The sequence below is a fragment of the Podarcis muralis genome, chromosome 9 (assembly GCF_964188315.1).
Source record: "Podarcis muralis chromosome 9, rPodMur119.hap1.1, whole genome shotgun sequence".
Lineage (NCBI taxonomy): Eukaryota > Metazoa > Chordata > Lepidosauria > Squamata > Lacertidae > Podarcis > Podarcis muralis.
The window spans coordinates 60,100,273-60,112,549 of record NC_135663.1 but is presented as its reverse complement, the minus strand read 5'-3'; the positions used below and the strand labels follow the sequence as shown (position 1 = coordinate 60,112,549).

The following is a 12,277-nucleotide window of genomic DNA, read 5'->3' as shown; positions in this document are numbered from 1 at the left end:
TTTTTGCACAATAGGGACCAGATTCATATCCTTCCTTACAAACAAGGAAATTATGGTCAGGAATTGAAAAATCAACTCTCCTTTTATACAGGCACACCTTTCAAACAAGTTCCATTAAGGGAGAGGCTGATTCTTTGGCAACGTGGATGTGTAAAGACTTACTCCTCAACTTCTATTAATAAAAGAACCTGTTCATACAAGATCTTATTACTCTTTGATCCCATAGTTCTATTACTATATTCAGGTTATTGCATGATGAATAGTAATTTACAATTTATCATTTGCAGAAAGGAGTGCCACTTTGTTCAAAAGGACATTTTCCTCTGGTGAATATTTTTATATTTTCTACATAAAATTATTGTTTCAAAACAATTCAGGAGACAAGCTTATGGCTATAAAAGTGTACGCCTCTGAATAATGTTTATGTATGCAGCTGATCCAAGTAATTCCCAGTTATGAATACTGAAAAGTGAAAATACCAATATGAAAATGCAACTTCTTTCTTTTAAAATTTATAATCCATCTTTCAGGCTGGCAGGCGCTTTCGAGTTTGATGTCATAATTTTCAGTCATTCATCTGTTGGAGGTAACAGAAATCCTGACTCTCATTTCATATTCACTTCAACTGCTTGATACTCACTGAAATTTGTACCAAGGCAGAATGGCAAAAGATGGAAATGGGGACCGTTAGTACACTTTTTACTATCACCCTACGGGAATCAACAGTATGTAGGTGCAAATTGCAACACAGCTAGGGGCAATTCAGAAGACTTTATCATTCCTTGCTTAGGGATGTTATAGGATAATGAAGGCAAGCTAAATATAAAAAATGCAAGTTACACTTGATTAGCAAATCGCAAGAGTTAGAAGGCATCCTGAGCTCAGGTCATCTAGTTCAACTCCCAGCAATGCAGGAATTCTGAACACAGCCGTCCCTGGCTGGGCTTGAACCACCAATTTTCTGGTTAACAGCCAGACCCACTGACCCACTGCACCACAGAGACCAAGCTTATGGAATGTTCAAGATAGACCGTTGCAGAAAAGGTTTCCTCTTCAGGACAGGAGACATTAAGGAAACCATCAATATTGAGAAGTAATGTGGGAAGGCGATGTACGCATACTTCATTGTTAAGTACTGTACTTTGAAATGCTCGTTTGCCCAACATTCATCAGATCTGATCAAGCTTGCATTATCTGCATGAAATGTCTAATCCCTTTACCATGAAACTGTAAACACGCTGCTAATTGTTTTCAGCCGACGCTCAGAAGCTGTGTTTACAGCGTCACTGTAAAGATACTTACTGGCTGAGGGTTGAGGTTGAATACGAGATATTCCTCCATTTGGCACTTGAAAGTTTGAGTCACTTCTACTGTTTTTCACAGACTCAACTTGGATGTTAGATGTCCTGGACAGGTTTGGAAGACTACGCCTTAGTTTCTCTGTATTAAGGAAAGATAACAAGAACACCACAACATACCAACTGATGCAGGAGACTGAAAAATCATGGCAACCTGAAACCCGAAGGACGAGAGGGGGCAAAGTTTGCTACAAAATCTGCATAAAACAAATGCCTAATGTTACATTATCAAAATGACATCTACGAAATTTTAAATCTAGTAAGATATAAAATTACTAGATTTAAAAAATGTAAAAAGAGAAAGAGACAGAGATGGAGAAAGCAAGTACAATTTGTCTATTCTTTTCATCCTGAGCAAAACTTACTTAACTTTTGCTGTCTGGTAGGAGGGGTTAGGATTTAAGGTACAGAAGTAAGAAAACTGCTGGTCTACTCCATTCTAATATCTCAACATAACCATGGTGAGGAAATGTGTACAGTGGTACCTCGCAAGATGAATGCCTCGCAAGACAAAAAACTCGCTAGACAAAAGGGTTTTTTGTTTTTTGAGCTGCTTCGCAAGACGATTTTCCCTATGGGCTTGCTTCGCAAGACGGAAACGTCTTGCAAGTTTGTTTCCTTTTTCTTAACACCGTTAATACAGTTGTGACTTGACTTCGAGGAGCAACTCATAGAACGCAGTGTGGTAGCCTTTTTTGAGGTTTTTAAAGACTTTGGTGATTTTTGAAGCTTTCCCAAAACTTTCCCGACACCGTGCTTCGCAAGACGAAAAAAATCGCTAGACGACAAAACTCGCGGAACGAATTAATTTCGTCTTGCGAGGCACCACTGTACCAAGAAAGCCCCAAACACATACAGTAGTATGCATGCAGACTCCCTGTAGATAGGTCAGGGCCTGCCCTTTCATCTTCTCCCCACCATCATTTGCTCATGACAGTTATTTCATGAGAATATGACCAATGAAAGGAGAGGCAAGGAAAGAAATATGTCCGACAAAGAATATCTTTTTGCACATAAAACATATGTCACTGTTGTTTTGGGAAAGTAAACAAACATTTTATCTATCTATCTATCTGATTTATACTCTGCTTTTTGAAGAAATCTTCCACAAAGTGGCTTACAATATTAAAAAATACAATGCATCTTGCTTTATCAGCTAAATGGGACTTCACTGGAAAATTTCAGGTTTTACAAGTCCCACCATGCAGAGATATCACTAATATTCACCTTCACAATGACATAAAACTATTATTTAAGAACCACATTAAAATTATGAGAGAGGTTCTACTGTCCTCAAATGAAATCAGAGTTTAGACATGAAGAATCCAATAAATTAACATTATTTTAGTTTCAACTTAACATAGACATTAAAGTCTTTGCTCGTGCTAATCAACTTTATGGTTGTATCTAATCAATCTGCACTTTGATTCTTCATGATATTTATGGTTAACATTTAGGTAAGATTCACATTTGAAAGGACCATTCAACAAGCATAGTTATATTCTTTTCTGACTTTTTCCTAAAAGGAAACATGTTTTCAAAACAACAGTGCATATAGGTTTATAGTTACAGGCAGGTAGCCGTGTTGGTTTGATGTAGTCGAAATTTTTTTAAAAAATTCCTTCCAGTAGCACCTTAGACCAACTAAGTTAGTTATTGGTAAGAAGTGTGCGTGCACACGAAAGCTCATACCAATAACTAACTTAGTTGGTTTCTAAGGTGCTACTACATGGATTTTTTAAATATTGGTTTACGTTAACTTTTGCTTTCTCCAAAAGGCAGATTCTTCTAATTGTTGTTGTGATTGTTTTACATTAAAGTGAACAGTGCACAACTATATCCCTATGTCTGAAAATTCTTGGAAAGTAAATTGAAGTGCAAATTTGAGTATGTAGAATAGTCTCTGGCTATGTGCTGAATTGGTCATCAGAACATTGAAAAAGTCAACCGTTACTGGCCAACTAAGTAAAATAAAGCCATGGAATTAGACGTAAGACTGTGGGCAGACATAACATTCAACAACTTCCTTGAATGACCTCTTAAATTTAACAGACTTGGGAATAAAGAAGTCAAGCTCCCTTGGCTGCTTTGGAGGCATGTCTGTCTCCTTACGATTTAAATCATTCAAATACATTTGATTCCACAAGTTTTCATGTGTGGCACACCCATTTCCCATCTACTTTGTGGGATTTCTTTAAGACAGATAGCAAAATTTCTTGTTGGTTGTTGGTGTGTCCCTGCTTTTGAGGGCAATATAGGAGAAACAAATGGAAAAGTTCAAAAGCAAGAAAAATAATGCAAGTAAGGGGGAAAGAAAAGATTAGCAGGACTGTTCAAAGAAGCTTGGTTCATCCTGTCCAAAAATTATACCAGAAATAGATTTCAGAAGCTTCATTTATTTGCCTAACATATATAAAAGTAAATTCCACCCCTGCAGATGGACTCCCACCACATGCAGTTGTACTGTTATAGTGTAGGAAAGAACTGGACAGGGTCCCTTGCCACACAAGCTATAGCCTTTTACAGCAGCAGCGCACTATCAGAGAAATGTGGGGCAGCATCACCATGGACACTCTGATATCTCTATGGACAGACAACTGTAGCAGCAGTCAGCTTTTCCCTAGCTCCCAAGTCCACTACTGTAGAAAGCAGACGAGGGCCCTTAACTCAGCATTGAGAACATTAGGCATTTCTTGAACCAAAGTAAAAAATGTAGCAGCAACATGCATTTTCATTTGTACCGAGGAAATGCACTGTCTAGTCAGACTTGGGAGAAGGAAACAGACGATTGTCTGAACCAGATTTCAGAATTGTCCATTTCTTTCAACCAGCAGCATGGTGCATGGGTATATGCGCATGCAAGAAAGCATGGGATATGCTAGGAGAACGTGAAAAGAAATGAGGGAAAGCTTTGTTTTTTCCAGCCACGCTATTACTTTTGCTATATCAGGAGTGTCAAGAGCCACAAGGTGCAACGAGCAAACATGGCACTGACCACATGCTTTGATGAACTCTGCAGAACAGGAATACAATTACCTGCCTCCCCTCCCCGTTCAACACATCACAACCTGATCTTGGGCCTCAGCACCAGTGCTGCTACTCACCTTTCTAGAGTCCATCTCGGTTTTCTTTCTGGCTCCCTATTCTACCCACCCTGAACAGTCAATAGCAGGCAGCACATTTGATAATGATTGCAAAGAGCGGATTGCAAAAGGATGAAGTAGAATCTCAGTGCAGAAAGTGGAATAGAAACCTTCTCCATAAGCTGGAGACTTTAACCAGTATGTGCAAGGAAAAGGTTAGCAAGGTGCCAGTGTCAAAGCACATGCCTCCCCTCTGAGAATTGTACATTCTTTTCTACCGGACGTCTGCAAGAGGACTTCTGTTACATTTTATAAAGTTGACCCATTCTGGGCTTAGGGCATGTGCAGGTGATAGTGGCAAAACCTGTTTAGACAGATACCACAGGGAGAGAACGTGTGTATTGTGAACAATAACGTTTCTATATTTTATAACCTTCAAGCTTTGGGGAAAAGGTAACATTTGTACATAGCCACAGGACCAAATAATCTTTTGATTATTTAAAGAAAAAACAAATGACTGATAACTAATGGGCATGGCTAAAGGTGCTGGGAGGACAAGACAAAATAACCCACCTGCCTTCACCAGGCCTCAATTTCTAAGGCTGTGCCCTGAACATAGGTCCTAAAGAACATGCAATTCAGCTATGGCAGCATTAGCAAGGATTGTGATGCAGAGGATGTACAGAACTCAAAGCTTTAAAAACAAGGAACTGAAGGGAGTGAACAGGAACATGGAAGCTTTAAAGAGCTGTGTTAATGGATCCATTTACAGGCAAACTTACTATATAGTGAACTGGTCTTACCCCTCCCCTTCTACAAAGCAGAGTTTGCAATGCACGATATCTGAAGGCATGCCTCGAGATATCGAAAGCAATTGAAAAGCTGAGGAACAGGAACATCCAACAACAACAGAAAAATAACACTGCCAAATATTGTTTGTGGAATCTCCTAGCACAGGCTCAGGGTAGAGCTCTCCGTAATAAGTGAGAAGCCAAGTTGAGTGATCATCAAGCAAGTGCCGGTTCTACATACCTCGTCAAACTCCATTCAAAATGGTAACATCCTTTAAAATGGAAATGCTGACGCAACAAACTTCTTGGCGACCTATTTCTTCTGTAATGAACTTATGGTTTGGGGAACATACACAGACAGCTCTATCTAACCAATATTTATTTTATTGTGTCCTTTGGAGAAAATGACTTGAGAAACTTTGTTACTAGAAAAATGTCAGGAATGTGTGTTTTTTTAGAATCTTATTATTGTATTTTGTAAAACCGACCATACTAGAATGCGCATGTTCCTCCCGCAAGTTTAACTTCTACATTTCCAGATGTTAGAAACAGAGTTTTAAGAATCAAATTAAGCTGCCTTATTTAAATCCTCATGCAATGTTTTCCATATGTTAGATCAGCCAAAAGCCAAGCATATGTTGAACTTGTTGCTTTAATTCACGGGTGGGGAACCTCAGGGCCAGGACACTCTCAGGAGCGCCAAACCCTTCACTGGCCATGTTTTGCATCCTCCTTGAATGTTTGTGCCTTGCTAGAAGGTATCCTTGAACTCTAATAATGAATCCTGCTTGTCTGGATGGAGTCCAGAGAGGGAAGTATGTGTAAACAAGCCTATTGTATAAAGGTAAAAATAGTATTTATTACTCTACCCACTTGGGCTTCTATCCCCACCCACAGTCATGTGGCCTAGAAGAGATTACAGCCTCTAGGCAGACAATGGTTCACCATCCCTGCTTGAAAATATATACTTTTCTTTCGTATGTTCTAATACTAAACTGTAGTTTGTGTTAGTTAATACTAAACTGTAGTTTAGTATTAACTACGGTTTAATGTACTTAAAAGGGAAGCGGGTGGCGCTGTGGGTTAAAAGGACTTGCCGATCAGAAGGTTGGCGGCTTGAATCCCCGTGACAGGGTGAGCTCCCATTGCTTGGTCCCTGCTCCTGCCAACTTAGCAGTTTGAAAGCACGTCAAAGTGCAAGTAGATAAATAGGTATCGCTCCGGTGGGAAGGTAAACGGCGTTTCTGTGTGCTGCTCTGGTTCGCCAGAAGCGGCTTAGTCATGCTGGCCCCATGACCCGGAAGCTGTACGCCGGCTCCCTTGGCCAATAAAGCGAGATGAGCGCCGCAACCCCAGAGTCGGCCACGACTGGACCTAATGGTCAGGGGTCCCTTTACCTTTAACGTACTTAAGCACCTTGCTCCTCTCCTACTCCTGACTGTGCAGCGGGAGGGGAGAAAACAAGCCCAGATCTGGGTTGTCTTGATGTGAACCTGGGCTTGTGATTTGTTTTGTCCACATAAACCATAAACAGTAAGCCAAGAAAAAGCCTTAGCTTCATTTTGCGGTTTTGTTTACAGAAGAAAAAACCAGTCCAGTTTTGCATGTCACAACAAGCCAAAATGTCTTGCTTCAAGCTCGTTTCCTTCCATGCATGGCACTGTCAAAAGCAAGAGAGAAGCAAGTACTTCTGTGCATTAAACCAAAGTTTATTTTAAAAGGTGGTTTCATGTTGAGGGTGGACCAGGCTAATGACTGAATGCAAGGGGCAGGTCCTTTTCAGATCTGACATCAATCATGTAGTATTCCTTCCACAGGTAAGCCCAGCTAGGTCTCATTCTGTCATCTAGTTTGAAAACAGCATTTTAGGGAAGCATTTGTGTGTGTTTTTCTTTGCTAAAGCGTTCCAACCCAGACTTTCTATTTATCTGTCATTCTGTTGCTTGTTTTTGTCTTTTATCACATAAACCGTGCTTATTTTGCCGTTTTATGTGTAGTAAATATTTTATATTTGCATTGGTTTTGTGTCACTCTTCTTCTAGATATTCTGCCTTTCTGATAAACTGCTCAGCACTAGAGAAATTTGAAAACTAAGCAGCCACAGAATGACAATCATCTATATCTACCTGAAACTCAATTAGCTCAATTACTTTCTAAGCTTATTGAGTCGCCCTAATGAAAAGAATGGTCAAGATGCTTATTCTACATGTTCTTGCATGATTCTCAGCAGATTCAGCAGAAATGCCACACCGTTTAGTTGGTTTTAAATACTACCTACCGCGCAACTTCCTAGGGCGCTCAACACACAAAATTCGAGACCAAGCCCTTTACCTTCGTTTTTGACATTGCTAGTCTGTAAATCTGTGGGATGGCCTTGAAGTGAAAGACGAGGCTGCTGCAAACGGGTAATCATAGGCTGAGGTGACACTCTGCTGTACTCCATCCCTCTGGCAGGTGATCGAGAGCGAGGAGAATTCCGTGGGGACTGCTTTGGTGAAGGCCGCGGTGAATTGCGTGGTGATGGAGAGAACCGATTAACAGCCGGGTGCACCGCATGATGGCAGCTGTCTTCTTCATCTTCTAAGCTCTGCGCATCAAGTTCCTGGTCGCTAAATGTACCTCGCCTCATAGAACTGCACGAAGAGCCGGAACTACGCCGAGAAGCAGTAGCTGCATATTCTTGCCGGAGACCTAACAACAGTAAGGACACTGTCTGAACTCAAGTTCTACTTGCTTGTCTGATCCCATTTGATTCTGAAGTCACTCTAAGTTAGTACAGTGGTACCTCGGTTTACATCCGCTTCAAGTTACACACTCCACTAACCCAGAAATAGTGCTTCAGGTTAAGAACTTTGCTTCAGGATGAGAACAGAAATCGTTCTACGGCAGCGCGGCGGCAGCGGGAGGCCCCATTAGCTAAAATGGTGCTTCAGGTTAAGAATAGTTTCAGGTTAATAATGGACCTCCGGAACGAATTCTTAACCCGAGGTACCACTGTATAAACAAAGAGCTTCTCTTCCTCAAAGGAAGACGGGCATCTAACTTGGAAATTATTTATTTTAAAATTTTATTTCCTGCTTTTCTTCATAAAATAAACCAAAATCTGCTTACAAAAAATAAAAAATACCGCAAGGACAGTTCAAACAACAAAACTAAACTGTTCAAATAACTAACATCAGTTTTCATTACTGACACCAAGAGTAATGTAAAACAATTCTGCATAAAATCAGGAGTAAGTAGTTTAACCCAAATTAAAAACTCAGTAAAATAAAAAGGCCTTCTTAGCTCACATGATTTAAAAGAGAGGGACAACTGAAACTGGATTTTGTCCAATAATGAACTGGAAACCAGTGCAGCTGAAACAAAACTGGGGTGATGTGATAAGGTAAATCAGATCCAGTAATTAATCTGGCCACCATATTTTGCACGACCTAATATTTCCAAATTATTTGCAGAAGAAGTCCTATGTAATGTGTGTTACAATAGTCCAATTTGGATGTGACCAGGGCATGCATGTCAGTGGCTGGAAGACAGGTGGATCAGTCAAGAATAATTCAGACTGCTGAAGGGAGGAGTAAGAAATTGGATCTGGCCAGTGGGCCAATCCTGCATTCTTCCACCCTTGGTAGGCCATTTTAACACTGTTACTATACCATCGAGTGACCCATCTTTCCTTTGTAGCATGACAAGCTGTGCCAGAAAGAAAATTAAAACCAAGATGTTTCTGACAATTAGCTTTGACTTCAAGCTCTGCTTCTCTGCTGTGATTGGCTGACTGTGGACTCCAAAGCCAACTGATCTCAGCAAAAAAGTAGAACTTGAAGTCCGTGCATATCTGTGGGAAAGTGCTGACTCCAAGCTCTGCTTTCTGCTGGGATCAGGTGTGCTACAGAGTTCTCAGGGAATACAGCAAATCTCAGTGTGTGTTGAAATCAGCACCTATCAGCTTATTAGCAAAGGAGATTTGCTGTCAATACAAATGCACAGCCAGGAGTGCACTTTAAGGCTCCCGGTTATGCACTGGCAGATTCAACTCCACCTGCCCCTTTGGGTATTCCACCTTTCCTGCCATGATAGATGTCTCTTTCAAAGGATCTGCCCCACCTTCAGAGATTCCTTGCTTTAAAAAATGCAGTTAGGAACCATTCTTGCATCAGTGGAAAGCCCATCACATGTCTGACAGTGATAAATCAAAGAAAGCAGGAATCCAGATTTTTGGGATTGAAACCTATGTATGTGGCAGTCAGGGTTGGAGCTCTCGGTCTAAGTGGCCATTCACACTAGATGATGTTGTTTCCACACACCCCAAAAAATATTTTCTTGGCCTATTTGTTTCCAATGTCCCTCACTTTCCTCTGCTCAGTCTCTGAAATAGGTAGACATTAGGACAGCTCAGATAATAACTTTATGGATTATGATACATATACATTTCATACGAAATGAAGAGCAAGAATCAGTTCTCCAAAAATCTAAGTCAAGATTGGTGACTGAAATGACCCACAAGCATACTTACTTTCCTCTTGCATCCGTGCTAAAATTTGCACATCTGTTAAGTCATTTAGTTTGTAATTTGAACCAATTGAATCTTCATCCATTTCTGAAGCACTTAATTCACTATCTATAGAGGATTGTGGGCTCAACGGAGGATTTCTATCTGCTGAATTTTTGTAATGACCTGTAAGAAAAGGAAAAAAATAAGAAAAAAAATCTAAAGCTGTTTTGTACTATATTACTTGTCTCAGTAATTTAATTGGTGGGGGGTGGGACTGTGCTAGAAAAAGCAACTTAAGCTAACTGACCCACAAATTCGCTTTTCCTTTGTTTAGGTGCAGATCAATTTACAATGAGTCAAATGGCATTAACCTTGCTTAGTGTAGATGAAGAAGACTTCACTGAACTGTCACTGAAGAAACAGAATTAAGTTGGATGAAACACTGAAATGTTTTTACAGTGCCATTAATTTATGTAATCAATTCAGGCTTCAATTCAACTCGATTCACCATTCTGAAAGTGTATTCAGGTTCCATTAATTTACACTCCATTCCTTGATATTAAGTAAAGACAAAACCATGGGATAACCACAGAGTAAACTGTCCTGCCAGCCTTAACTAGGTTGGGGGGAAGGTAATCAAACCTATTGTTCACCTTCAGTCTACCTGAGAAGTGCAGCCTTTAAAGAGGTGTGAGCTGGTTGCTCCAAACTCAAGACCACATGGCTCTAACAAGCCTTTCTTGTATTCCTGAACCAATAATTTAGAAACTTTCACCACTGTAATGAAGCCAAGTTTTGCTGCCTGTGTTTTCTGAAAGCTGTATGGAAAAGCACATAATCTGACCTCTGGAGAAATTGTAATTAAGCTGTTTTAAATTTACCAGACGTGTGGTCTTTTTCTGTGCTACAGAAGCGGGAACTTTGGAAGGAACTTAGACATATTTTAAGAGAATGATATACAGCTTTACCATGCTGCATATTTTGTGATTTTAAATCTCTGCCAAGGTTCTCTCACCAAAGAGTACTTGCCCCTAACTTGGATCTGGGCATCCAGTCACAAAAATGATAATTCAAAATTATGCTTCCAGGGTTTTAGAAGAATGAATTTGTAAGAATCAAATACCCCACCCCTTGCCCAAATAAAAGAAATAGTGTGACCCACCTAGAACACATTTGTACTGTCTCTGGAATGTTGGGTGTGGACATGTTCAGGTTTGTAGGAAGTTCATGGCTCACCTTAGAATCATAGTACTCACATCCACATATCTTGCACACAATTTGCATGAAGTGGAACAAGCCAAAGAGAACAATGAATTCAAGCATTCCCTCCTTCCCTCTCCTCTCATGTGGCCAGACAGCAGCTTATGCAAAATTTACTTTCAATTTCCTTTAAAGTTGCCTTATTAGTGCATCCAAACTCAGGACCATGGTTTATCACCAACTACAGTTTAGTTTAAACAAGTGATCTTCATAGCTCATGGGTTGAAGGTGGCACGTTTTGAAACTGACCATAGTTGTTCAGAAATAGCAATAGCATGGAACACAAAAATATGATTTAAATAAATGTTGTCCAAGCTGTCTTTCTGGCCATATGGAAGGGACCACTTGTTGTGGTCTAAGGTAGCCTTATATATTGCAAGAATAAAGCAAAACAGGAATTACACAGTTGTTTTACAATCTGATCATTATTTTTGAGACCCTTACCTGAGTTTCCAGGAAGTATGAGCTGTTTTACTAAAGGAGGTTTCACTGGTGTGGAGGAAGGAGAGTTGAAGCTACTGCTGTAGGGACTGCCAGAATTTGGACTATAGGAGTTTGCATAATTGACAGTGCTGAACGGATTACTATAAAGGCTGTGTCTCTTGAGAGCTGTATAAAAGAGAGGGCGGAAAACAGTGTTCCAGTGCTAATTGTTTACTTTAAATGTCATAAGGCTGTAAGTCTTAATCTCATGTAGTATTAAAAGAACCACAAACCATTCTGAGCTCAGTGGAGGAGGATCAAAGGAAAATGGAATAAATAAAAAGTACTGAACTAAATACTTCAGTTTGAACAGTTGAACCCTTAATTCTTTCCCCTCCTTTAATGTCACAATTAAGGGTCCTGGGCCAATGAGGTTTCAACCATTTTCATAAGGAAAATCAAGAAGCTTGATATTAGAAAGGTACTTTCATGTATAGAACATCTTCACTTATTTAGCAAATTTAGAAAATGAATGCAATCTGAGATTCTGGCAAGTGTCTCCCTCCTGCAACATGGTGGTTTTCACAACACAGCTCCCAACCCCTCTTGCTTTTTTACGTACTCCAGATTCATCTTCTGCAGCATGTGAAATAAACTGGTCTATGTTTGGAAGCACCAGATAAAGAAATAAACTGACATATGAAAGTACAGAAGCTTGTTTCAATCTGGGCAAACCTTCGGTTTTTAGAAGTCCATGGCAAATATGTTGGCAAATATGAAGTAACAAACCAATAGTAACAGCTAAGAGAGAAATTTTTCAGAGCAAATAATATATTTTTAACTATGATGTTGGTCATTTTGGTTTTATTG

The 12,277-nt window shown here is 39.9% G+C and overlaps 1 protein-coding gene across 5 annotated transcripts in view; it reads right to left on the bottom strand.

The window, feature by feature from the left end:
- SLAIN2 (SLAIN motif family member 2) overlaps window positions 1-12,277 on the bottom strand; it is a 37,467-nt gene that overhangs the window by 13,262 nt on the left and 11,928 nt on the right. For 3 of the 5 annotated variants that reach the window (XM_028745247.2, XM_028745246.2, XM_028745248.2), the window contains exons 3-6: window positions 11,429-11,593; window positions 9,746-9,907; window positions 7,564-7,923; window positions 1,303-1,440 (exon numbers count right to left, since the gene is read on the bottom strand). In XM_028745247.2, the coding sequence (XP_028601080.2) occupies window positions 1,303-1,440; window positions 7,564-7,923; window positions 9,746-9,907; window positions 11,429-11,593 (825 nt within the window). The remainder of the gene's footprint in view (window positions 1-1,302; window positions 1,441-7,563; window positions 7,924-9,745; window positions 9,908-11,428; window positions 11,594-12,277) is intronic. The other 2 variants (XM_028745249.2, XM_028745250.2) reach the window with 1 other exon arrangement.